The following is a 27,052-nucleotide window of genomic DNA, read 5'->3' as shown; positions in this document are numbered from 1 at the left end:
AAAAAAAAAAAAAAAAAGAAAAAGAAACAAAAAACTCCCAAAAAAACCAACCCACAGAAAAACTGCACAAAATGATCTAAAGCCTGGTCTCCTGTTATAAGGTCTCCTATTCTACCCCCCAAAAAGGGGCAACAGGCACCTCTTAACCCACTTTGCCTTGTGAGGCTTTGGTCTGGAGACTGAATCTCTACTTAGAACTTCCACATTCATCAGAGCCATCTTTACTTGTAATAATAAAAGGGGGACAAAGTTATTACTTCCCAAGCCCAAATGCCATGCCTTTAACAAATATTTCCTGATGGTGGTGGGAATCAGTGACTGAGGGACTGACAGATTGCACAGACTACACCCAAATGACAAAAGTTACATTTAATTTACAATGTAATAAAGGTTACAGGTAAAAAGCTACACATAAAGCGTGAAAAGGCCTATTACACAAATGTACAAATCTCTGTACAAACCTCATATCAATGTTTCCTACCTTCGTCTCCTGTTCGTCAGCCAGGTCTAGTCCTGGAGCTCTGGATAACAAGCTCTCAATCCAGGGGGGAAAAGCCTCCAAGTCAACATCTAAAAATTCTTCTTAGAGACATCAGCTACTTGCAAAGTAAAATCTTTTCCTTTTTAATTTAAATTGCCCTCACTGTCATACCCTTTAAAAATTGCCTTCATAACACCCTTAAAAAGGAAAGTAATGCCATAGAATAGAGGATAGTACTCTGGAATTAAATAAGAAACTTCAGCAAATGGAGTGCTCAGGTTTGACAAGAAAAACAGGTGAAGTTCAAACAATACTGTCAGTTAAAAACTATAAACCTGTGTCTATGGCACTGGTCAAGACGAAGAAAAACCAAAATGTTTTCATTCCAACAGAAAGGACAAAAGTGAAAACCCTAACTACTGGACCTCAAAACCACTGACCCAAGAGAACTTTTTTAATTTAAACCTTGGCTTAACTACAGAATTCTAAGCCTTTTTGATCAACCTGGGATCCATGGCAACCCTTTTGCTACCTGGGACTTGGAAGGATAGTAGATGGCTGCTGGACCCCAAGGCTAGTGACACTATTATAACCTCCACAGCTCTGGAGTCAACCTGAGGGGCTGGGATATGGGATATCTGATTTTTCCATAAAAATTTCCTAGAAAGAGAGAGAAAGAAAAGAAGGAGGTAGTGGAAGGCTGGGGAAAGAGCCTGGGCAGTCTATTTAAGAGGTTATACAAAAACTTTCTCTACACTGAAAGTGTTCTGAAGACAGGTCTTTATGGGACACTTCAACCCCACCCCAGTTTTAATGATACATGGTTAGGACCCCAGGAGACACTCTGAAAGACGAAACTGCACACATGGAAAGTTTTTCTCCCTAGTTCATTAGCTCCCCCATCACCCTTCTACCCCATTCCCACCCAATCCCACCCTTCTCCATGACCAAAAATATCAAATCAGTAAGGAAGGTGTGGGCTTCTTGCCCGGCCAAGCCTCTTTTGCATATTTCTTCTTCTTGGGTTCATTTACAGCTTCAGGGTTATAGACTGCAGGGTTTGGCGCTGGGTTCATGTTCACTGCTGATGGTACAACAGGAGTCAAGTCCACATCAGGGGCGAGGTTCGGGTATGGCATGGGCAAGCCACCGATGAGCGCTGTCCCATGGATGCCATGCGGCTGGGAGCCGGCCTCATTGTGTGTTGGGGGCAGGCCCCCGTAGAGTCCTCCACTGAAGGCAAAGTTCTGCATGCGCCTGTTTCCTGATTCCTCCAGGCCCAGAGAGCCAGGGCCATCCACTCGCTTCTTCTGTAGTTTGCAGCAAGGAGAAGAGAGAGAACAGAGAGACGAGACAAGTGAGGCCTGAAAGTGTTGTTAGCCTTTTCTATTCCAGGTTAGAAAAACGGCCTTTGGGGCGGCGCCTGTGGCTCAAGGAGTAGGGCGCTGGTCCCATATGCTGGAGGTGGCGGGTTCAAACCTAGCCCCGGCCAAAAAAAAAAAACGGCCTTTGGAAAGGCTCTGAACTTCTAGCCTTCTCTATTGTTTTTCTAAAATTTATTTTATTATTATTATTATTCTTTTTTGAGATAGAGTCTTACTTTGTCGTCCTTGGTAGAATGCCATGGTGTCACAGCTCACAGCTGTGACAAAGTCCTGGGCTGAAATGATTCTCTTGCCTCAGCCTCCTGAGTAGCTGGAACTACAGGTACCTGTCACAAAGCCTGGCTATTTTTTGTTTTTAGAGACAGGGTCTCACTCTTGCTTAGGCTGGTCTCGAACTCCTGAGCTCAAGCAAATCACCTGCCTCAGACTCCTAGACTGCTAAGATTACAGGAATGAACCCTGCCCCAGCCGCATTTACTGTTTTCTTTCTTTCTTTTTTTTTTTTTTTGAGACAGAGCCTTAAGCTGTCGCCCTGGGCATCATAGCTCATAGTAACCTCCAACTCCTGGGCTCAAGCGATTCTCCTGCCTCCACCTCTCAAGTAGCTGGGACAACAGGCGCCTGCCACAATGCCTGGCTATTTTTTGGTTGCAGCCGTCATTATTGTTTGACGGGCCCGGGCTGGATTTGAACCCGCCAGCTCAGGTGTATGTGGCTGGCGCCTTACCACTTGAGCCACAGGCGCCGAGCCATTCTTTTTTTATTTATTATTATTATTATTATTATTTTTTGAGACAGAGCCTCAAGCTGTCACCCTGGGTAGAGTGCCATGGCATCACAGCTCACAGCAACCTCCAACTCCTAGGCTCAAGCGATTCTCCTGCCTCTGCCTCCCAAGTAGCTGGGATTACAGGCATCTGCCACAATGTCTGGATATTTTTTGGTTGCAGCCGTCATTGTTGTTTGGTGGGCCCAGGCTGGATTCGAATCTGCCAGCTCAGATGTATGTGGCTGGCACCTTAGCCGCTTGAGTCACAGCCTAATAGGTGCTGAGCCTATTATTATTATTTTTTTTTTAGAGACAGAATCTCACTTTATTGTCCTCAGTAGAGTGCCATGATGTCAGAGGTCACAGCAACCCGAGTAGCTGGGACTACAGGCGCCCGCCACAACACCTATTTGTTGCAGTTTGCCCAGGGCCAGGTTCGAACCCACCACCCTTGATATATGGGGCCGGCGCCCTACCCGCTGAGCTACAGGCGCTGCCGCTTTTTTGGTTTTCTAAACAACCTATTTGATGATCCTGAAATCTTAGGGTTTGAAGAGATGTTACCAGTCATCTAAAATGATGGTTCTGAAACACTGCTCTATAATAAAGCTTTCACCATCCCATGCCAAACCAAGAAAATCAGTGTCGTAAAACTTAATCCAATTTAAATGACTGTTCTTTATCCTAAAGTTACACAGCTCCCTCTCTAACTATGATGTTAGAAATGTTCTTTTAGGAGAGCATGTGGCTCATGCCTAATCCTAGCACTCTGGGAGACTGAGGCGGCTGGACTGACTAAGCTCAGGAGTTTAGGACCAGCCTGAGCAAGAGCAAGACTCCATCTCTACTAAAAATAGAAAAAACTAGTTGGGCGTTGTGATGAGTGCCCCTCATCACTGCTACTTGGGAAGCTGAGGCAAGAGGATTGCTTGTGCCCAAAACTTTGAAGTTGCTTTGAGTTATGATACCACAGCACTTCTACCCTGGGTGACAGACTGAGACACTGTCTCAAAAAAAAAAAAAAAGCTCTTTTAGGCCAGACACAGTGGCTCACGCCCGTAATCCTAGTACTCTGAGAAGCTGAGGGGGCTGGATTACTGGAGCTCAGGACTTTGAGACCAGCCTGAGCAAGAGACCTCATTTCTACTAAAAATAGAAAAAAATAGCCGGGTGTGGGTGGCGTCTGTGGCTCAGTGAGTAGGGTGCTGGCCCCATATACTGAGGTTGGTGAGTTCAAACCCAACCCCGGCCAAACTGCAACAACAACAACAAAAAACATAGCCGGGCGTTGTGGCGGGTGCCTGTAGTCCCAGCTACTTGGGAGGCGGAGGCAAGAGAATTGCTTGAGCCCAAGGGTTTGAAGTTGCGACAAGCTATGACACCACACTTGTACCTAGGGTAAAAGAGTGAGAATCTGTCTCTAAAAAAAAAAAGATGGCAAAGGGTATTTAATTTTGGGGGATAGAGGGTGGGGAGAGTTGGTATCTCCAGGTTCAGTGCCTATTTTTTTTTTTTTTTTTTGAGACAGAGTCTCAAGCTGTCACTCTGGGTAGAGTGCTGTGGCGCCGCAGCTCACAGCAACCTCTCGCCTCAGCCTCCCAAGTAGCTGGTCCTACAGGCTATTTTTTGTTGTTGTTGCAGTTGTCATTGTTGGTTAGCTGGCCCGGGCTGGGTTCAAACCCACCAGCCTCAGTGTATGTGGCCAGCGTCCTACCCGCCAAGCTATGGGTGCCGCCTTCAGTGCCCTTTTTTTTTTTTTATTGTTGGGGATTCATTGAGGGTACAATAAGCCAGGTTACACTGATTGCAATTGTTAGGTAAAGTCCCTCTTGCAATCATGTCTTGCCCCCATAAAGTGTGACACACACCAAGGCCCCACCCCTCTCCCTCCGTCCCTCTTTCTGCTTCCCCCCCATAACCTTAATTGTCATTAATTGTCCTCATATCAAAATTGAGTACATAGGATTCATCCTTCTCCATTCTTGTGATGCTTTACTAAGAATAATGTCTTCCATCCAGGTTAATACGAAGGATGTAAAGTCTCCATTTTTTTTAATGGCTGAATAGTATTCCATGGTGTACATATACCACAGCTTGTTAATCCATTCCTGGGTTGGTGGGCATTTAGGCTGTTTCCACATTTTGGCAATTGTAAATTGAGCTGCAATAAACAGTCTAGTACAAGTGTCCTTATGATAAAAGGATTTTTTTCCTTCTGGGTAGATGCCCACAGTGCCCATTTTATTTTTTAAACATTAATCTCATAGCAAAACAAATCTATAGTGAAGGAAGTAAATTACTGACTGCATGGATCTGGTAATGGGAGGGGACTGGCTGCATAGGGACATGAGAGAACCTTTTGGGGTGATGGCAATCTTTATCTCAATTACGCTGGTGGTTATATAGGTGCATACATGTGTCAAAACTCAAACTACATAGTTAAATGTGTGCATTTAATCATTGTAAATTATAACACAATAAAACTGACAGAAAGTTAAAAAATATCTGATTTTATATTTTAAGGACAACAGAAGATTCCAAAGGAAGGAAAAAGGGAGAAAGAGGGAAAGAGGAAGAGAGAGGGAGCAAGAGAGAAAGAAGCTCAAGGGAAAATAGGGCATGAATATAATGGAGTCCCATGGATAAACTTGTACCTTCTACTTTTCCATACTGGACTAAAGCTCATGAAAGATCCTCCTCATATCTACTAGGGCTGTCCAGAAAGTATCCAGCCATGTAATATGAAAAAGAGAGGCATACACGGTGACTGGACACTTTCCAGACAGCCCTTGTATAACTCTTCCTTTTGGATTAAACAAAGACTATCTTACCAATTTAGTCTAATGCAGTCTAAAGATTTTAAAAAAATTAAAACTCTATTGCATCTCTGATTAGCATCTTCTAGTCACTTTTTGAATACCACTATTAACAAAGATCTCACTACCTTAAGGGGCAGTGTGTTCCCTGTTGGACAATTCTGGCTGTCAGGTAGTTCCTCCACATGTCGAGTGAGGACAGCATCTCTGTAACTTTCACCTTTTCTTCAACATATCTGATCTTTAAACCTAATTCAGATCTGGGCTGACATTCCTATCTGTGCCATTCCCTTTCGCGAAACAAAAGGCATTGCAAACCATGCGGTGCTGCAATAATGTGTCTCCCTCAGTTAGTAGCTTACTTTGAGTCAGAAGGGAAAAGCCACAGAAAGATGGGCCTCTCTCTGTACCCTGCTGGAAGGTAAACTTCCAGACACATACTGCACATGATTCACATGACCTCAAGCACGCTGGTTACTTGCAGCCTTCCCGTGGTACTTTAGGATTCCCTAAACATAGGTGGGGTAAAATTATTCCCATAGAATGAAAAATGAAGAGAAGAACACAGAATGTGTTTTAAAATTAAGCACTTACTTAACACCTACCTACGTGTAAGAGCGAGTTTTCAAATTCAGGTTGTATGGCATTTCAAAAACTATTCAATGTGCTTCCTACCTTGACTGGGACCACTGCAGTTTGCACCATATTCCTAAAGCGACCAACTGAGGGATCCACATCCTCTGCAAAAAGAGATGAAGGCAGGGTTGGCTTGGTACTCTAGTGGGAGGACATGGTATAGGGCTCATTGCAAACAAAACAATCACAACAACTCATTTAATTAAGGCAGTGAAAAGTATTTACTGTACGCATGGCAATGTGCTAAATCTTCATAGCAACCTTGTGAGAGGTTTCATCCATGCAACGTTTTACCACAGCAATCAATAATGAGGAGACCAGAAACAAACTGAGGACTGGAGGAGTAAAGTGACTATCCCAGTCACCATGTTGGAGGGACAGAAGCCAGGAACTGGGAACAAGCAGCCAGAGACAGATAGATCTGTGCTCAGCACCACTGCTGCCTCCCCCAAGTTCTTTCCTGTTCCATACACTTTTCTCTTTTGAGGGGAGAGAAAGTATAGACATTATAAATCCTAGATCAGTGATAAAACAATGACACATCAGGAGGCCACATAGCACATACCTTGCTAATGCCTGCTCATCAGCAAAAAACAGACTGAGGACTCAGACACCCAGGACTTCTAACTTAACCTGGCCATTGACCTGAATGACTTGAACTATATACAATCAAGACTTTTACTAAAGGATGTGAAGCCCCTAGACACAGTGGGAGAGTGGCTCCCTTTTCATAGCTCGTATGCATATCATTAACCCTACAAGTTAGGGCTGCAAGTTCACTTGCTCTGTGTGGAGACAGCACATAACCTACTTAAGTAAGGGACCTGCTTTTCAGTCAATCTCTCATGCCTCAATTAACTGGACATCAGGCATGGAAATAAAGAGCAAGATCACTGTCACACCTTTGAGGAGCTCACAATTATAGAGCCAGACAGACTACAACACACAGAGTTGCTTCAAGAGAAGTGCACACGGTGGACCACTGAGGGGATGTTTGGGCTGGATGATCCCCTAGAATGTGGGAGTTTTCCTGCTGAAGGTTGAATGAGTGGAAGCAGCCAGGCAGATTTATTATTCCTACTAGAGAAAGCTACTCCAAGCCCCTTTAACTTAATATAGTTATAATCTTATTTTAAATGCATTGAGGTTGCTTACTATTAAAAGAAACACTCCTGTGAATCCTCCCTGGAAAACAAAGAATCCCTATTCAATAAATAGTCCCTGGTTTAAGTCTGGCTTTTCATGTTTTAGGATGCCTGTAAAGATACCCTAGTATTGGGCGGCGCCTGTGGCTCAGTCGGTAAGGCACCGGCCCCATATACCGAGGGTGGCGGGTTCAAACCCGCCCCGGCCAAACTGCAACCAAAAAATAGCCGGACGTTGTGGCGGGCACCTGTAGTCCCAGCTACTCGGGAGGCTGAGGCAAGAGAATCGCTTAAGCCCAGGAGTTGGAGGTTGCTGTGAGCTGTGTGAGGCCACGGCACTCTACCGAGGGCCATAAAGTGAGACTGTCTCTACAAAAAAAAAGATACCCTAGTATTATGTTCACAACCACTCTTTGCTCAAAGAATAAATGGCCTCTCTATGAAAGAAGAGAGAGGAAAAAAATATCCAGGCTTATCAGAAAGGAGACAAGGTCTCTAAAAAACTACCCTGATGTCTTCTCATTGCCATAGGAGCCTATTCCAACTATCTTTTCAGCAAGGACAGCTAAATGAAGCCCAAGAGAAGTGGTAACAGGTGATGCGCCCTCTATGTGCACACAGACCTGAGGCGCAGGACTAAGCTGCTCTGGGGGACCCTGTTTTGAGATGGCTAAATGATTCTCAGGGCTCTCAACCTCTCTTCATTCTCTCTATCCATCCCAGTTATAGAGAGAAAGGATACACCCACTGCAGGATATCTGTGCTACTGCTAAACTTACCAACAAATTCCTTGCTAATTCTACTTCTAGTATAGGAAACATCGTATGTATGAAAGGCAGATGAGGATGGTGATAATGGCTAACATTCATGGAGGGCTTACTGAGTGCCAAGCACTGATCTTAAGTAGTTTTTTACATTTACCAACTCATTTAATCTTCCCACCGATCCTGTGAGGTCAGTGGTTTGCTAAGTCACTTGACCAACATACAGCTAGTAAGTGGAAAAGTGATTTCCAGATCCAGGCCTCTGTGATTTCAGAACCTGTGCTCTTAAGCACTATGCTATACTGCTTGAATACACTGTCTTAAGAAAGAAAGTTCTAGGGTACTAATTTTCTCTTCTTTCTTTCCCTTTCCTTCTTCCTTTCCCTTTCCCTTTTTTTCCCCTCCTTCCTTCCTTTCTTCCTTTTTCTTTTTTGAGACAAGAGTGTCACTCTCTTGCCCAGGCTACAGTGCTGTGACATCAGCCTAGCTCACAGCAACCTCAAACTCCTGGGCTCAACTGATCTTCCTGCCTTAGCCTCTTGAGTAGCTGAGACTATAGGAGCCCACCACAATGTCCAGCTAATCAGCTAATTTTTCAATTTTTAATAGAGACAGAGTCGCACTCTTGTTCAAGCTAGTCTTAAACTCCTGAGCTCAAGCAATCCTCCCACCTCAGACTCCCTGAGTGCAAGGATTACAGGTATGAGCCACTGTGCCCAGCCTCCTGGAAAGTGTTAGTTCAATAGGTTCTGGGGGGGGCGGCGCCTGTGGCTCAGCGGGTAGGGCGCCGGTCCCATATGCCGGAGGTGGCGGGTTCAAACCCAGCCCCGGCCAAAAAAAAAAAAAAAAAAAAAAAAAAAAAAAAAAATAGGTTCTGGGGCCCAGAAATAAACTTCTCAGATTGGTCATCCAGCTCCTGCCTGAACATTTCCCTTCAGCACTTATCACTATAATCCATTCACTTCAAATACCATCAGAAAGTGCCTATAGTCACCAGGCCCCCAATCTTCTCTTAAATCCTAGAATCTAGGAGACTGTGTTCTACAGCTGTGAGCTCTGCCTTTCTGAGGACTACACAAGTCATCTGGGTGAGTTCTAGTCTGAACACAGACCAGTAAAGCTGCTGTTCTTACCATTCCTCTATTAATACAATCTTAAATTGTACTTACTTAGTTTCTACATCCTTCTGATGACTCAGATGACATTTTCTTTCTTTTTTTTTTTTTTGTGACAGTCTCACTATGTCGCCCTTGGTGGAGTGCCATGGTGTCACAGCTCACAGCAACCTCAAACTCTTGGGCTTAAGCAATTCTCTTGCCTCAGCCTCCCAAACAGCTGGGACTACAGGCATCCACCACAACATCCAACTAATTGTTGTTGTTGTAGTTGTCATTGTTGTTTAGCTGGCCTGGGTCAGGTTCGAACCCGCCACCCCGTGTATGTGGCTGGCACCATAAACACTGTGCTACAGGCTCTGAGCTCAGATGACGTTTTCTTTTTTTTCCCCATGAGCTGTCACCGGAGTAGATATTCACCATTTAATTAATTTGAGACAGAGTCTCACTTTGTCACCCTTGGTAGAGTGCTGAGGTATCACAGTTCACAGCAACCTCAAACTCCTGGGCTCAAGCGATTCTCTTGCCTCAGCCTCCTGAGTAGCTGGGACTACAGGTGCCCACCATAGTGCCCAGCTACTTTTAGATGGGATCTTGCTCTTGCTGGTCTCGAACTCCTGAGCTCAAGCAATCCGCCCACCTCGGCTTCCCATCAAACAAGGTTTTAAAAAAAAAAAGAATTCCACCAGCCTGAGCAAGAGGGAGACCTCCTCTCTAAAAATAGTTGTACATTGTGGTGGGTGCCTGAAGCCCCAGCTACTCGGGAGACTCAGTCAAAAGAATATTTGAGCCCAAGAGTTTGATGTTGCTGTGAGCTATGATGCCACAGTGCTCTACCAAGGTTGACAAAGTGAGACTGTCTCGGAAAAAAAAACAACTCAAGTCTAGCATTGTATAAACATGTATATACGTACATGTAAACATGTATATACATATCTCCCAATTCTGTGGCTTCCTTCTATCAGAGTATTTGAGACATAACTTGAGTCCAATAAATGAATGTTGAAGGATGGGACAACCTGTTAAGCTTAGTGGCCTTCCCTTCAAACATCCTGCTGTAATTTCCATATAAACTATTAAGTTACTTTTTTACAGAGAGGAAGTCGTCAATGGGATTAATGGTGATAGCAGAAAGTTCTCTACCCTTGGAGCTACCAATGCTATTGAGAATCCCATGAAGACAATAATGTCCCATTTTGAGGTAAAGACAATAAACAACTATCTATATCTTACTTAAACGTCCACGGTGACACATACATACTGAATCAGCAGAGAACTATAGCCTTGATCATTGCACTATATTATACACGGTCCTTCCTTTAGCCATTTCTTTCACACTGTAACTGAATAATGTTTGAGTGTTCAGAATACTCCACTAAAAACCTGTTTAAACACATCTCTCCTTGATGTAGCACCTCTTATCCTAAACCTTATGGAAAAACATCACAACTGACCTGTGGGTTATATATATTACTCTCTAAGACCATAGCTTTTTCATCAGAATAAACTAGGAAGGCACCTCACCTGGGTTGATGATCTCATCATCCTCACTGAATGTCACCCGTGAGTTCTTCCTCTTCCTCTTTGGTCTCTGAATGTCCAGATTTCCCTCCTCAATGGTGAGGGTAGAAATCCGCTTATTGTGGGCAGTGTTGAACTCTGTCAGGTTCTATAGGCCAGGGTTCACACAGGAAAGACAAGAGTCAATACAAAGGGAATATGATGGAAAGTACTAAATAAAGGACAGGAAGGTACTAGGGGTAACCTTGACCTTGTAAGGCAGATGAAATTCTCTTCTGCATTTGAAAAATTTATATCATCCTGGGCGGCGCCTGTGGCTCAGTGAGTAAGGCGCCGGCCCCATATGCCAAGGGTGGTGGGTTCAAACCCAGCCCCGGCCAAACTGCAACAAAAAAAAATAGCCGGGCGTTGTGGCGGGCGCCTGTAGTCCCAGCTACTCGGGAGGCTGAGGCAAGAGAATCGCTTAAGCCCAGGAGTTGGAGGTTGCTGTGAGCTGTGTGATGCCACGGCACTCTACCAAGGGCAGTAAAGTGAGACTCTGTCTCTACAAAAAAAAAAAAAAGAAAAATTTATATCATCCCTAGACAGCTAATATGAACAAGTCTCATTTGACAAAGTATGAAACATACTCATTAATGGGGCAGTGATATTCAAAATGAGGTGAAGTGCCTTTGCTTAACACCAGGTGATCTGTGCAAATACACTTGAATTTAGGTGTTTAGGGTTTTTTTATTTTTTTATTTTTTTGGTAAGAAAGGATATTATGTCACCTGCTGAGAATTAAAAGGAAATATGACTGGGAGTAACTCCAAGAATTATTTTTAAGTAATAAAATAGAGATTAAAAAGGACAACTGCAATAAAAAAAAAAAAAAAAAAGAAAGAAAAAAAGGACAACTGCTTCTTTCCCAATAGCTCTGTCCTTAAAAATTTTTAAGGACACTACCAGTGCACTTAATATACAGTGTTAATATTTAGTGACTCCCCATCCTGTGTCTGGCCCCAATTCTATTCATTCATAACCATCTCATGCTTTTTTTTTTTTATAGAGACAGAGTCTCACTTTATGGCCCCTGATAGAGTGCCGTGGCCTCACACAGCTCACAGCAACCTCCAACTCCTGGGCTTAAGCTATTCTCTTGCCTCAGCCTCCCGAGTAGCTGGGACTAAAGGCGCTCGCCACAACGCCCGGCTATTTTTTGGTTGCAGTTTGGCCAGGGCCGGGTTTGAACCCGCCACCCTTGGTATATGGGGCCAGCGCCCTACCGACTGAGCCACAGGCGCCGCCCTCATGATTTTTTTTTTTTGTAGAGACAGAGTCTCACTTTATCACCCTTGGTAGAGTGCCATGGCGTCACACAGCTCACAGCAACCTCCAACTCCTGGGCTTAGGCGATTCTCTTGCCTCAGCCTCCCAAGTAGCTGGGATTACAGGCGCCTGCCACAACGCCCGGCTATTTTTTTGTTGCAGTTTGGCCGGGGCCGGGTTTGAACCCACCACCCTCGGCATGTGGGGCCGGCGCCCTACCCGCTGAGCCACAGGCACCGCCCATGATTTTTTTTTTTTAGAGACAGAGGCTCACTTTGTCATCTTCAGCAGAGTGTCGTGGCATCACAGGTCACAGGAACCTCCAGCTCTTGGGCTTAGAAGATTCTCTTGCCTCAGCCTCCCGAGTAGCTAGGACTACAAGAGCCCACCACCATACCCGGCTATTTTTTTGTTGCAATTTGGTCGGGGCTGGGTTTGAACCTGGCACCCTCGGTATATGGGGCTAGTGCCCTACTCACTGGGTCATAGGTGCCACCCGATTTTTTTTTTTTTTAAGGCACAGGGTTTCAGTATGTTGCCCAGGCTGGTCTTGAAATCCTGAGCTTCAGTAATCCTCCTGGCTCAGCCCTCCTAAGTAGCTGGGACAATGGGGGTGAACCAGCATGCCAGTCCACCTCAGTGATTAACTTGTCATAGCACTGTTGCTTTCCTCTTCCCAATCCATTAGACTTACTCCAATCTGGTACAAACCACCAGTTTGAAATATTCCAAATATCCCTAAGAATGAAGATCTAGAAAGGACCCAATATACTAAACTAAGACAGGGAATCACAGAAGTAGGCTGGAGGGGAAATGGACAAGATAGACTGCCACAGGGTCCCTAGCTATGAAGCCACTTACTTCTGAACAAAATGACTTTAATTGTAAGATTTCTTTTTTTTTCTTTTTTCTTTCTGAGACAGTCATTATGTTGCCCTCGGTAGAGTGCCATGGCATTGTAGCTCACAGCAACTTCAAACTCCTGGGTTCAAGTGATCCTCTTGTCTCAGCCTCTCAAATAGCTAGGGACTACAGGTGCCTGCCACAACACTGGGTATTTTTAGAGATGGGTCTCCCTTTTGCTCAGGCTGGTCTCAAACTCCTAAGCTCAAGCAATCCACCTGTCTTGGTCTCTGAGAGTACTAGGACTAGATGTGAGCCACACCGCCTGGCCAATTGTAAGATTTCTTTATAATCTTTTTTTTTTTTTTTTTATTTTAGAGACAGAGTCTCACCCTGTCGCCTTTGGTAGAGTGAGCCACAGGCGCTGCCCCAAATGTAACATTTCTATTGTGCTTTTCTTTCTAAGGGTTGGGAAACTGCCTTAGTGTACAGGAATAGTAAATAGCAAATGTAAGGGACATCCTTACATTTGGTCTATCTGAAAGGACCAGTCACATCAGTGCAGTGACAGACATGTGAAAGACTACAGCTCCATCAAGAACCACTAGGGTCAGACTCCAGAAAAGGAAACAATATTTTGAAATTCATGGCCTTGGGCGGGCACAGTGGGTCATGCCTGTAATCCTAGCCCTCTGGGAGGCCAAGTTGGGTGAATAGCTTGAGCTCATGAGTTCAAGAACCGGCCTGAGCAAAAGCAACAGCCCATCTCTACTAAAAATAGAAAAAACTAAGGCAAGAGGATTGCTTGAGCCCAAGAGTTGGAGGTTGCTGTGAGCTATGATGCCACAGCACTCTACCCAGAGTGACAGCTTGAGATTCTATCGCAAAAAAAAAAAAAAAAAATTCATGGCCTTAAGGGCAGCCAGGTCCATATAACCAAAAGCAGTCTAGTTCTATTCAGAAGACTCGTAGGCTGTCTGGACAATACTAAAAGAAGGTGCATAAATGAATGAAAGGGTGGGTCTCTCTGAACCAGTGTTATCTGATAGAACCTTCTGCGATAATGGAAATATTCTCTATCTGCACTATACAATATGGTAGGCACTAGCCATACGTGGCGACGAAATACTTGAAATGTGGTTTAGCGGCTACCACACTGGACAGCATAGCTAGCTGTAAGAAGTTGTAAGGACAGAAAATGTAACTCCCAGTATTGGTGGCTTCTAACAGCCAGTGAAGGTGCACAAGAAAACTGAGGAGGAAGGGGACTCCAGTGGCAGGTAAACCCAGTCCCCCTGTTAGCCCCGGTCATACATAACCAAGTCCACACAATGAGGCTCTCCACGGTATGTCACAGCTGGCCACACCACATTGCCAAAGACCCTTTGCTGGACTCAAGAGAACCTCCTGCTGCTAAGTCATGGTATTTCGAGCTACATACTACAAAAACCAAGGTTTCCAAAGACAAAACAATGACAGACATGGAATTACATCAAGCTCGGTTTCTTCCTCTGGAAGTCCCAGTAAGCCTTTGAGTTCATCATCCTCTCCACCCATCTTCTCATCTCCTTTCACAGCTGATGGCAATGTCTGAGGCTTCTCACGCAGAGTGTATGCCCTTGTGGATGCACCAAAAGAGACCGTGGAATCGATGGGAATTTGCTGAGGCTTGTGTGGTTCCAACCGTATATGACCTAAGAAAGTGCCATGTGCTGGGAATAATCAAATAAAAAGCATAAGGGGAGAAACCAAAAACAACCTAAGTTTTAGAAGGAAGAGTATGATCAGGTGAGCACCTTCTAGTATAGAAAAAATACCACATTCAGGATTATGGTCAGAAAATATAAGCTTTTCTTTTGAGACAGAGTCTCACTTTGTCACCCTTGGTAGAGTGCCATGACATCATAGCTCATAGCAACCTTAAACTTTTGGGCTCAAAGACTCCCTTGCCTCAGCCTCCCAAGTAGCTTTGACTACAGGCACCCGCCACAATGCCCAGCTATTTTTAGAGATGAGGTCTCGCTCTGACTCAGGCTGGTCCCGAACCTGTGAGCTCAGGCAATCCATCTGCCTTGGCCTCCCAAAGTGCTAGGATTATAGGCATGAGCCACCTCGCCTGGCCTAGAAAATATAAACTTTTAAAAATGAAATTGGCATTGGATCCATCGCATCCATCATGTGTTACAGTGAGAAGGAAAATGCCTTCATTGAGCTTTGAATCTCCTCAGTGGACCTGCTGTTCCACCAGTAACAAATACCACTAGTGTCATCTGCTGCCAGACAGGCTTGGCTCCATTCTGGGCCCAGCAGGAATGTCTCGAAGCCAGCAGAAGTCATGCTTTCCAAGGCAAAAGATCGGAGAAACGGCTGTCTGCCCTCTCCAGCCCCAAGTCAAAGGAACACTGACTGGACCGATAGCAGTTATGCTTGGGTCTTCCTCAGTTCAAGAAATGAATTTGGATGAAACAGATACAGTATCAATGCCAAGGCAACCTAAAATCCTACTAGAGGTTTACAAATATTTTTCCATATCAGCATTCTGTATGTTATAAAATGGACAGCAAGAATAAGTACTTGTGAGGCAAGGCTCTCCAAGTCCCTCACATAAGCAGATTAGGGTGGGATGTCTGTGCATGTGGTAGTGGGGGAGAGGGAAAGTCAAATATGATTACTCCAGGAAGCAAGATTCTTTACACACTCTATTTACATATGGGAAAAAGAACAAACTTCAGGGCCTCATGTAGTCAATTCTCAATTGCATTTCTGTGGGTTACCTTCAACTGCATTTCTATGGGTTACCTTAGGCAAAGTTTAAAATCTTATTAGTTGGAGTGTGCTCATAGAATTATTATTCATAGTCAAAGCAAAATGTAGCTGGGATAAAAAGCCTATTGTAAGTAATTATATTTTGCTCACAATTATTTTTTTTATGTCCTCCCCTGATGCTCTACTGCATTAATGGAACTAATCATGGCTTCTGTTTATACTGGATAAAAATTTATTATGATCCTCTAACACTTAAATACCCATAATCCCTAGTTCCTGGGTGCCTTTTTTGTTCTCTATAAAGATGCTCCTTGACTTACGATGGGGTTATGTTCCGATAAATTCATTGTAAATTGGAAACACTGCAGCCAAAAATATACTGAAAGGATAAGATGGTCAAGATCACGGACGGCACATGTCCTAACTCACATGCAACAGCCATTACTAGCTTGCCACTTCATGCTGGGCAATAACCCTGAGTTTCACCTCAAGAGTAACTGCCTTCCTCCTCTTCTCACCAGAAGCAGGAGACACAGATAGGCATTTGACATGACGGGATGGGTAAAAACAAAACACAATATTGAAAACACACTGGCGGCAACACAGCACACTGCAGAGTATCAGCTGTTTACCCTTGTGATCCTGCAGCTTTTCATCATAAGCAGCAGTGGCACCACTTCCACCACTCAGCTTAGAGAGTGTATGCACCGTACTGCATATTGCTAGCCCAGGAAAAGATAAAAATTCAAAGTACAGTTTCTACTGAATGTTTCACTTTTGTACCACTGTAAAGTTGAAAAATCTTTAAGGGTAACCATTGTAAGTCAGGGACCATCTGTATATGCCATTGTCTCCACCAGGACAATGCCCACAAAGCCTTCGTCTGTCCTTAGCCAATAACCAATTATTTCAGGAAAATATGAGAATCACAGGAATAGAAAAGGGCTGATTTTAAAAATCAAAAGCTTTTTCCTTAAACAATAAAACATGGTTTCCAAAGTAAAGAACCCTAAGGGCATTTTCATATTGCCCAAAGGGAACATGTGAATTCGGAGGGAATTACTTACTACTATTGAGATCTATCAGGAAAACTCTCTTCAGATGCTTGTGGTAGACCAGTGCAGCGTGGACCCGAGAGCAAGACTGGTGGTCAATGGTAAAGTCACACAAATCAGGGTTTCTCCCAAATAAGTAATACTTCTTCTCATCAATAATCAGTTTCTAAATAAATATTAAATTAAATATTACTTAAATCGTATTTCAACAGGGTTTACCAAAAACTCTTCCAATCATATAAGCAGAGGATCTTGAATAGATAAAATTCCTTACCAAGGAGAAAAAAAAATTTCCCCTTATTCTTCAACATACAGAACTCAGAATAATTTACTAAGATAACATTTTTTGGAGGTGGATAAAATACAGTATTCAACTTTCTAGTGTTGGTATGAAAATAATTTTTCTTTATTCTATTAGATGTTAAGTCACCTGCCCCCAAAAGATCAACAATTCTATCAAAGGTGGTTTCATCTGTCTACTGAAAATTTAAGGTTCTGCTGGATCATAATTTTAAGTCAATCAGGAAACAAGCATAAAACACTTGTCAGAAAAGTAATAAGATTGCTTTTCAGAAAATATACATTCAAATGAAGATTATCACTTGGCTGGAGAAGGAACAAGATATAAACCCTTAACTATTTTTTTTTTTTTTTTTGTAGAGACAGAGTCTCACTTTATGGCCCTCGGTAGAGTGCCGTGGTGTCACACAGCTCACAGCAACCTCCAACTCCTGGGCGTAAGCGATTCTCTTGCCTCAGCCTCCCAAGTAGCTGGGACTACAGGTGCCCGCCACAACGCCCGGCTATTTTTTGGTTGCAGTTTGGCTGGGGTCGGGTTTGAACCCGCCACCCTCGGTATATGGGGCCGGCGCCTTACTGACTGAGCCACAGGCGCTGCCAACCCTTAACTATTTTCTAATCATGCTGCTATAGCCTCAAAATATTTCTGGAATTCTCTTTAGGAACCAGAATTATATTAGATATCATTATATGTCTAAATCCAAATATATTGTCACATTTCACTTTGGCCACTCCCCCCAAAATTATCCAGGGTTAATTCTAAATGAGTATTTATTGTCTCCCAATACAAACTACCTCATGTGGCAAACATTTTCTAGGTTTGGGGGAGAAGGATGTGGGAATTAACACTTACCCAAGGATTCTTTTTTTTTTTTTTGAGACAGTCTCACTTTGTCACCCTCTGTAGACTGCCATAGCATCACAGCTCACAGCAACCTCAAACTCTTGGGCTCAAGCAATTCTCTTACCTCAGCCTCCTGAGTAGCTGGGACTGTAGGCGGTTTCCATAATGCCTAGCTATTTTTAGAGATGGGGTCCTGTTCTTGCTCAGGCTGGTCTCCAACTCTTGTGCTCAAGCAAACCACCTGCATTGGCCTCCCAGAGTGCTAGGATTATAAGAGTGAGCCACTGTGTCCGCCCCCTCACAATTTTTAAGTAATAATTTGCTGGTCTGTGAAATCCCCTTTGGAGCTCTTCTCTTAGAATTGTTCTAGACTCATGGCATGTCGTTTAGAATATATAAGCATTAAAAAAAAAAGAATATATAAGCATTGCTAGTCACTCACTCTAGGAGGCCCTGAACTCAAGAATTTGAGAACTGCCTGAGCAAGAGGAAGACTCTGTCTCTATAAAAATAGAAAAATTAGCTGGGCACTGTGGCAGGTGCCTGTAGCCCCAGCTACTCGAGAGGCTTAGGCAAGAGGATCACTTGAGCCCAAGAGTTTGAATTTGCTGTGAGCTATAATGTCATGGTACTCTAACCAGGGTGACAGAGTGAGATTCTGTCTCTAAATAAATTAAAATTTAATTTTGCCAAATAGGACATTAAAAAAACTGTCATGGATTTAGTATCATAATTTTATAAAAGACAGGCCATTTTATCAGTAAATGAGTAGGAAGGACAAGGATGAAGGATCATTCTTTGAGCTGAATTTAACTAGCTTTATGAAAAACTCACTAACTACAATGTCCTTATATTTCTTTTAATCTGGATCAGTAAAGATGTTGCCACAGAATATAAAGCAGACTGTCATAAACGAGAGATTATAGATTAATTACTGCTGATGCTTCTGCTTCTTCAAATGATAGTGATCAAGTAACCTCCTAGGGTGACCACTTGAAGAATAACTCTTATTTGGATATGTTGTGTTTTTCCTTTAAACATAAGGTCTCATTAAGCTCTAGTTCACATTTCACAATATACTCCTAAAATCCCCCAGAAAAAGATAGCACAAGGCTGGGTAGAGAAGTATAGTCACATTAGTACTGGGGCTAAGAATCGGGAGGCTTCTATTTCAATCCTGGCTCAGTGCTTAAATCTCTCCCCTATGTTTCTGCATTTCCCTTACAAAACCAAAAGTACACCTCAAGCAGCAGACTTTTGGCACTGATAACTGTAACAACCTCTGGGTGCTTCTGTGCCACACACTGTGCTATGTTTTGTTTTTGTTTTTTTTTTGAGACACAGTCTCACTATGTTGCCCTGGGTAGAGTGCCATGGTGTCACAGCTCATAGCAATCTCAAACTCTTGGTTTTAAGCAATTCTCTTGCCTTAGCTTCCCAAGTAGCTGAGACTACAGGCACCCACCAGAACGCCTGGCTATTTCTGTTGTTGTTGTAGTTGTCATTGTTGTTTGGCAGGCCTGGGCCGAGTTCGAACCTGCCACCCCCGGTGTATGTGGCCAGCACTCTAGCCGCTGAGCTATAGGCACTGAGCCTGCATTACAAGTTTTATGTTATGTCATTTCAACTTCACAAACACCCTGTGAGGTACTATTCTTTCCATTTTTATAGATGACAAAATTGAGGCATAAAGAAATTAACATACTCGAGTTCATACAACTAAATATTTGTGGGCTGGGTTAGAATTTCAGATTTGTCTAACTTCAGAGTTTAAGCTCTTTTAATCACTACATTATATATTTTCTTCATTCTACTTATATTAAAAGATACACCATACGGCAAGGAATATTTCAAGGAGCCAACGAGTACCGTAAGTCACAATCTTAATTTTTCGTTAAATAATCACTTACCCAGTTTCTTTCAAGCTTAGCCTTAGGTTCGATTAGTTCCAGCTAGCATTGATATGTGGGTCATCTCTGGGAAACCCTGTCCAGCAGTGCCCATCTGCTGCTGGCAGAGCTTTTTCCAGACCCACCCTACTACAGAACACCAAGATTTAACCACAGCCTGACAGCTTAATCAGACAGTCACTGTCACCTCCACGTCTGCTTTGACCCAAGTTTTAAGACTTGGGTTAAAAAATAAGACACTGCTTCAGAATCAAGAGAGCCCTAAAATTTCAACATTTTTTTTTTTTTTTTGAAGTAGTATCTATTCAGGCTGAATCTCACCACATTTCTCATTCATATTTATATGCACACAGATTATGTTCTCATAAACTTAGATTTGCTAACCACAGGGCTCATAGACTAGTCTCAAGGCCATAAAAGACCACTAGATCTTGGATTTTTTTTTCTTTTCTTTTGAGACAGAGTCTCACTCTGTCACCCTGGGTAGAGTGCCATGGCATCATCATAGCTCTCAGCAACCTCAAACTCTTAGGCTCAAGCGATCCCCTTGCCTCGGTTTTTCTATTTTTAGTAGAAATAGGATCTCACTGTTGCTCAGGCTGGTCTGGTCTTGAACTCCTTAGCTCAAGCAATCCACCCGCCTTGGCCTCCCAGAGTGCTAGGATTACAGGCGTGAGCCACCGCGCCCAGCTTCAGCCCTGGGATTTAATACAATAATTAAAATTAAATTTCTATAACTCTAGGTTGCCAAAGACATACTAGAGATTTAGAGATTTGAGGGGAAAGAGAGAAAGGACCCCCAAATTAAATGTAGATATTCACTATTAAAGGCATCCCAATTATAGAAATGCATAGAATTTTAACAGAAAATAGTATGTCGTAGAATCAAGGAAATGTGTTACCTATTGGATAATGCGCTTCTTCTAAGTGAATGAAATACATACAATGTGTTGGTCCTGTTTCTTTTTTTGAAATGGTATAAATATTTATTTTATTTCCAGATAAGATACAACAAATGTTGTGTTGGTCCTTCAATAGTCACTAAAGCCATAATCTTGGTCAGTACTACTATTGTGCCTCTGAGTTATAACTCAGAGTGTATCTTTACACACTGGGCTTAAAAGACTCATGGCTTTTGTTTTAATATTGCACTTCTTAAACCCAGCTATCACAACATATCACAAGCCTTTGACAAAAGGCTAGGATATAGATAGCTTGGTTAGTATCAAGTGCTGATCAAGTTTAAATCCTTAGAAATAAACTAATCTCTGGTCTATTCCTCTCAAGAACAATACAAAGTATCTAGAGTGTAACTTAACAACTGTGTGGCAACTCAGCACATATAATACTGAAAGACAGAACATTATCAGCTAATGGAAACCAATATTCTGAGGGGTGTTTGACAAATTAAGTGTGCTTTGAAAATATAAATTATTTCACAAAGGAATGTTATGTCATTACTAAGGCTAGGCCTCCTTGTCCGTTTCCTGTTGCCAACTAAAGACTAAACTCTAGTAATACTAGATTCTTTTGTCTTCAAACTTCATGCCTTCTAGCAACAAATATTTTTTATCTGTAGAACAATCTATAGTAAAAAGAGGTTTTACAGACATTTTAGCTAAATTATTTTCTTGAATAATCTTGAAGTTTTCAATCTTTAAGACAGAAGAACCCATGACAAAGGGGTGCTACATGACTAGCCAAGGCCATTATGAATTAATAACAGAAGTCATCAAACCCATGCATATCATAATACTTTCCAAAATACCTGGTTATCTCTAAAACATTCTGAAAGTGAGAACAATATATTTACAGAACATCCTTAAAAAGATCTCAGATAGGGTGGTGCCTGTGGCTCAAAGGAGTAGGGCGCCAGCCCCATATGCCAAAGGTGGTAGGTTCAAACCCAGCCCTGGCCAAAAAAAAAGATCTCAGATAGCTTTTCAAGTTAGCAACCTTGGAATTGCAATGATTTTATTATACAAAGAAAAACAACTGCATTCAATAATGGGGCATTGAGCCTAAATCTAGCCAAGCAAATGAACACAAAATTGGTGTAAGACATGGAGACTAACAGCTACATGGCCATAGTGGGCTTAATCTCTATTTTTTTTTTTTTGGAGACAGTCTTACTTTGTTACCCTCAGTAGAGTGCAGTGGCATCACAGCTCACAGCAACCTCAAACTCTTGGGCTCAAGTGATTCTCTTGCCTCAGCTCCTGAGTAGCTGGGGCCTACAGGTGTCAGCCACAACACCCAGCTATTTTTAGAGATGAGGTCTCGCTCTGGCTCAGGTTGGTCTTGAACTTGTGAGCTCAGGCAATCCACCCACCTCAGCCTCCCAGAATGCTAGGATTACAGGAGAGAGCCACTGTGCCCAGCCTTAATCTCCATTTTTTGGCAAATAAATATACTATAAGGATTAAGAAAAACTTAGAAAACTTAATAGCTAATAAAAACTAGCTATTAAGGGTGGTGGGTTCAAACCCAGCCCGGGCCAAACTGCAATAACAAAAAAATAGCTGGGCGTTGTGGCAGGCGCCTGTAGTCCCAGCTGCTCGGGAGGCTGAGGCAAGAGAATCACATAAGCCCCAGAGCTGGAGGTTGCTGTGAGCCATGTGACGTCACGGCACTGTATCAAGGGCAGTAAAGTGAGACTCTGTCTCTCAAAAAAAAAAAAAAAAAAATTTTTCTTCATAATACTTTTTTCAATTATAATTATGTAATTTTTTGTACAATTCTGTCTCTCCCGCTGGATGACTTGAGGACAGAAATCATGTTTGTTTGGCTCACTGTTGCATTCCCTATGCTGAGCACAGTAACTGGCACATAGTAAACACTCAACAAATGTTTTTAATGAATAAATAAATTTCACCACCATTCCATTCTCTTTTTTGAGCAAATGTCTTAGTTTACCATATTTCTTTGAAGGAGGGCGATCCTGAATCTCACAAAAGCAATTTAATAGTTAAACTCAATATATACCATTCACTTTCTTCTTCAATTATTACATATTGTGTACGTTCTACAAAACTCCATGTATTGGAGAGAGAGGGAAATCACCAAGTTAACAAGGCCTCCAGTAAGATTGGGACCCATCCACCTTCCACTGTTGGAAGGTAAGAAAAGTCATAAAAAACTGAGTGTCGGGTGGCGCCTGTGGCTCAAGGAGTAGGGCGCCGGTCTCATATGCCGGAGGTGGTGGGTTCAAACCTAGCCCTGGCCAAAAACCACAAAAAAAAAACTGAGTGTCTGTGGTAGATATAAGCTTTGAATGTGCTATATCACCATGTGCTTTTAATATAAAAATAATTCAGGATGAAAGAAAGTAGCATTGCTAGAAAACAAAGCTCAAGAGAGGGGGTGGAAAGTGAGTCACTGGCAAAAATCCTTGGCATCGTGGGGTGGGGGGAGACATCTATTTCCATACCTCAATTAGTTTGTCTCCTTTGACTACATCTAGATGTAAACCAGGAGGAGGCTTACCCGCCCTGAAAAACAAGAATAAAGAAAAACACTTTCAGGTCAAGTTAATAAATGCTATTTATAATTATTGTCCCATTCAACATTGCCGTTCTCCTACCAGCCTATAATTAGTTCATGTTCAAGCAGAAATGTCATCTACTTCACTGTTATTACAGCTCCATTCTACGTTTGACATGTCCCCAGTGATTCAAATGCTCTAAAACGGATTTTAGTGGATCTGTATTTAGAGCAGCACCAAAGAAACCTATATTTTAACACTGGATATTCACCTTGGAAAGAAAGGCACATAGAGAGCACCAAGTACTGTAGCAGGGGTAGTATGGTCACCTGGAGTTTCAATCTGAGATTTGCCACTACCCTAATACCATGTAAAGGTGGTATAAATCACCTGCTATTTTGGGATGGTCAAGATTAGTCCTATCATAGAACAAGCAGACGGTATTGCCCTGAGCTCTGAGACCAAATCAGAGGTACACAGAGAATTAGGGAAATTAAAAATCATGTCCCTGGGCAGCACCTGTGGCTCAGGAGTAGGGTTCCAGCCCCATATACTGAAAGTGGCAGGTTCAAACCCAGCCCCGGCCAAAAACTGCAACCAAAAAAATAAATAAATAAATAAATAAAAATCATGTCCCACGAAACCAGGTACCACATGAACACAAGATATATGTTACCCTTGAACAGGTCTTTCTACAACAGCATGTAAGGGAACTGCCATCTATACTCCTATAGCCGTACCATTTGAAGGGGGTACCCGGGTATCAAGGCACCTAACACAGCACTTGGTACATAACAGACCCTAAGAAAATAGCAGATGATCTCAGTCTCTTTTATGTTTGCATCCTGGTCCAAATTTTGAAATCACTACAATAAGGGACCAAAATGGAATAAAATTTGTAGACTGAAGCAACTGAGTATTCCGAAAGTGCAAAGTGATCTAGAAGATAGTGACACATTTCAGTTGCTTCTTGGGCTTATTAATTTGAAGTTCGAACAACCCTGCCAGAGCCCTTACATTTGGACATAAAAAATGTATCCTTGTCTATCTAACTGAAAATGCAACACAGTCATCTCACAATCCTGCCCCAATCCCTCCATGGCAGTTGCTGAAAGGACAGTGGGCTGGACAAAAGCCCATTTTGTCCGAGAAACAGGAAAAAAAAGTTACATCCAGTATATACTTTCTGAATTCCTACTGTGTGCCTGACTCAGGGACAGAAGCTGAGAACATAAAGCTGCATCAGACAATCTTTGCCCTTGAGGATCCCAACATAACGGGAAGCAGAGATGAGTAACATAAACAATACACCATGATGAGCTACAGAAGAAAAAGCTCTTAACTCGGACGCGTCTCCTTGCAAGGCAACTCATATTTATTGATCTTGTACCATAATAAAAGACAAAATTAAATCATTCCATTATTTCCAAGAACTTCTGAAGGGATGAAAAAGGTTCATTTCACAAATTACTAATGCCCACTTGTGCTGGGCTTCGCGCTGGTCACTGAGAACACGAGGGTAAGTCAGCGCCATCCTTGTCCACAGGGCGCTCCCAGTCTGTGGAAGACAGAAAAGTACCGCATAGGGAAGGCAGCAAGGACAGAGGGGGTTCTGAGGTTGGGTGGGGGCCGGGAAGCTGGCTCGAGCGTGCTCGGGACGTACAGCAGGGGGCCAGGTGCCGTGCTCCGCAAGAGCATCCGGCACTCAAGTCAGGAGTTGGAGCTAAGTTCGGGGCCAAAGCCCCGAAGCGCCCCCGACGACCAGCTGGCCGCCCAAGGAGCAGCCTTGGTGAGCGCCTTTGAGCCCTCTACCCCAGGTTTCTTCAGTTTCTGGGCCCGGGCTCCAGGCTCCCAGCTCCTCCACACGTCGTCCGGCCCGGCGCAGCTTCGTTTTTCCTCAACCATTCCAGGGTCTCTGAGCCCCTTGCATCGCCGCAATAAATGAGCCGCCGTTCCAGCCCAGGCTAGCTCAGGTCAAGCCACTCCAGCCCAGGCCGCCCCACCACTCACCAGGTCGGGCAGTCGAACAGCGGGAGGCTGGAACCTGAGTTCGCGGCTGCCGCCATCTTGCGTCTCCCCCTCCCATTTGGCGGGCCCGAAGCACGCCGGGAAACTGGAAGACCGAGTTGAGGGTAGGAGGCGACATCCCAGCAGCCTGTGCGCACGCGCGCTCACGCACGCAAGCACGTAAGCGGGGTGGTGTTTCTATGGGGATTAGGATCTGATTTTGAGGTCTTTCTTAGTAGTGTTTGAAAGAGGTGACCTTAAATGAAAGTCTCTATGTTTAGATCTTTCCTTGACCAGCAGGTGTCAAACGCAAAGAGGCTGTGGGGGAGGGGTGTCAGTCTCCCCCTACAAACCCTCCTGGGCTTCAAAATCTTGAAACTGCCTCCTCTAGGGCTTATGTTAGCACTGTCAGTCTGTTCGCCTCAACCTACAGAGGCTGGAGGGCAAAGTTCGGACATTGGAGTGACCACGTATTGTTTTTCCTCTCCCGACCCCTCTCCAGAAAGCTGCACCTTACTTCTAAGCCAAGTCTGGGCTTTGAGAGCTTCTTTAGGTGATCAGAGAATCTGCATTAGGGGTCATGAACACTCTTGACAAACTGCAGCCAGGAGCAAATCCAACAATCAGAAAACAGGCGTCCAAATGATTGCTGTGCATAGCTCATAATTGTTAATCAAGTTGTGTCCCATTTGGATTTTTTTCCTTTTGCTCAGTGACCACAATACATTGTGCAAGGAAGCATTGGGATTGCTGATTTGCCCTAGGCCACCAGCTGGCTGAAAGAGACCATCAGGGAGGCCTCTGGTTGTACTAGCTTTGTCTATTTAGCCCTTACTTATCTGGGCAAGTTATGTAAGTTATGATGATCATATGGATCATCTCATTTAATCCTCACAACTTTTTTTTTTTTTTCTTTTTGAGACAAAGTCTCACTCTTTTGCTCTGGGTAGAGTGCCCTGGCATCCTGATAGCTCACAGCAACCTCAGTCTCTTGAGCTCCAGTGATCCTCTTGCCTCAGCCTCCCCAATAGCTAGGGCTACAAGTACCAGTCAAGATGCCCTGCTAGTTTTTCTATTTTTGGTAGAAACCGGTCTCTCTTGCTCAGGCTAGTCTTGAACTCCTGAGCTCAAGGGATCCTCCTGCCTCAGACTCCCAGAGTGTGATGATTGCAGGCATGAGCCATGGAGCCTGGCCCTCACAACACTCTTGAGATAGGTATCATTAAAATATAATCCCTGGGTAGAGTCTTAGTCTTAGAGAGATTGAGTTGCCTAGCCTCACCCTGGGAAGGAGGATTTAAACCTAAATCTATGACACCAAAGGCCATGGTCATTAATCACTACTCTCACACTTTGATGTTGGTACAATCATAATTATTAGCATGCCACTGATGCATCTCTTTTTCACTTTTGTTGAAAACTTGGCAGAATTATCTGACTGCAGTTTTTTGTTGTTTTTTTTTAAAGGAAACAATTGCAAAGTGTTCACCCAACAAAAGGCACTGCTCAGCAAGGAATCTTTATGATAATACTTCCTTTTTTTTTTTTTTTTGAGGTAGGGCCTCACTCTGCTGTCTGGGCTAGAGTGCAGTGGCATCATCATAGCTCACTGCAATCTCAAACTCCTGGACTGAAGGCATCCTTCTGTCTCAAACTCCCAAGTAGCTGGGACTACAAATATGTGTCACCACACGTGGCTAATGAAAGTATTTCTCTTCTTGATTCCTTGCAACTGGTCTTGTAGATCTTAAATAGAAAATCAGCCCATTTAAAAAGCTTTGCCCTTGATCAATCCTCCAAGCCTCAAGATGTAACTGCAATGTAATATTAACTGGATTTTTAAACTGTCAACTCTTAATTAGGTTGGAGTCTCACCTTTTCCTATTGCCTTGAAAATCACAAC

General features: G+C 43.3%; 1 protein-coding gene and 1 non-coding gene across 4 annotated transcripts; both read right to left on the bottom strand.

The window, feature by feature from the left end:
• Nucleotides 1-354: 354 nt before the first annotated feature.
• On the bottom strand, nucleotides 355-25,303 carry PPP1R8 (protein phosphatase 1 regulatory subunit 8). 3 transcript variants are annotated; one of them, XM_053575809.1, is made up of 7 exons: nucleotides 25,153-25,303; nucleotides 23,089-23,149; nucleotides 16,617-16,770; nucleotides 14,275-14,495; nucleotides 10,636-10,780; nucleotides 6,127-6,191; nucleotides 355-1,791 (listed from the first exon to the last, which is right to left on the bottom strand). In XM_053575809.1, exons 1-7 carry the CDS (start codon nucleotides 25,206-25,208, stop codon nucleotides 1,438-1,440), a joined length of 1,056 nt encoding a protein of 351 aa, XP_053431784.1. In that variant the 5' UTR covers nucleotides 25,209-25,303; the 3' UTR covers nucleotides 355-1,437. The 3 variants fall into 3 exon arrangements, with proteins under 3 accessions (XP_053431784.1, XP_053431785.1, XP_053431786.1); XM_053575810.1 differs by lacking the exon at nucleotides 16,617-16,770 and having other exon boundaries at nucleotides 25,153-25,194; XM_053575811.1 differs by lacking the exons at nucleotides 14,275-14,495; nucleotides 23,089-23,149; nucleotides 25,153-25,303 and having other exon boundaries at nucleotides 16,617-16,748.
• Nucleotides 20,728-20,893, bottom strand: LOC128575717 (small Cajal body-specific RNA 1). Its single transcript, XR_008377128.1, has one exon. It is a non-coding gene; the product is annotated as a small Cajal body-specific RNA 1 (non-coding RNA).
• Nucleotides 25,304-27,052: the final 1,749 nt, after the last annotated feature.

The sequence above is a fragment of the Nycticebus coucang genome, chromosome 22, assembly GCF_027406575.1.
Source record: "Nycticebus coucang isolate mNycCou1 chromosome 22, mNycCou1.pri, whole genome shotgun sequence".
Classification (NCBI taxonomy): domain Eukaryota; kingdom Metazoa; phylum Chordata; class Mammalia; order Primates; family Lorisidae; genus Nycticebus; species Nycticebus coucang.
Note: the sequence above shows the minus strand (reverse complement) of the source record. Positions and strands in the feature narration are given on the sequence as shown.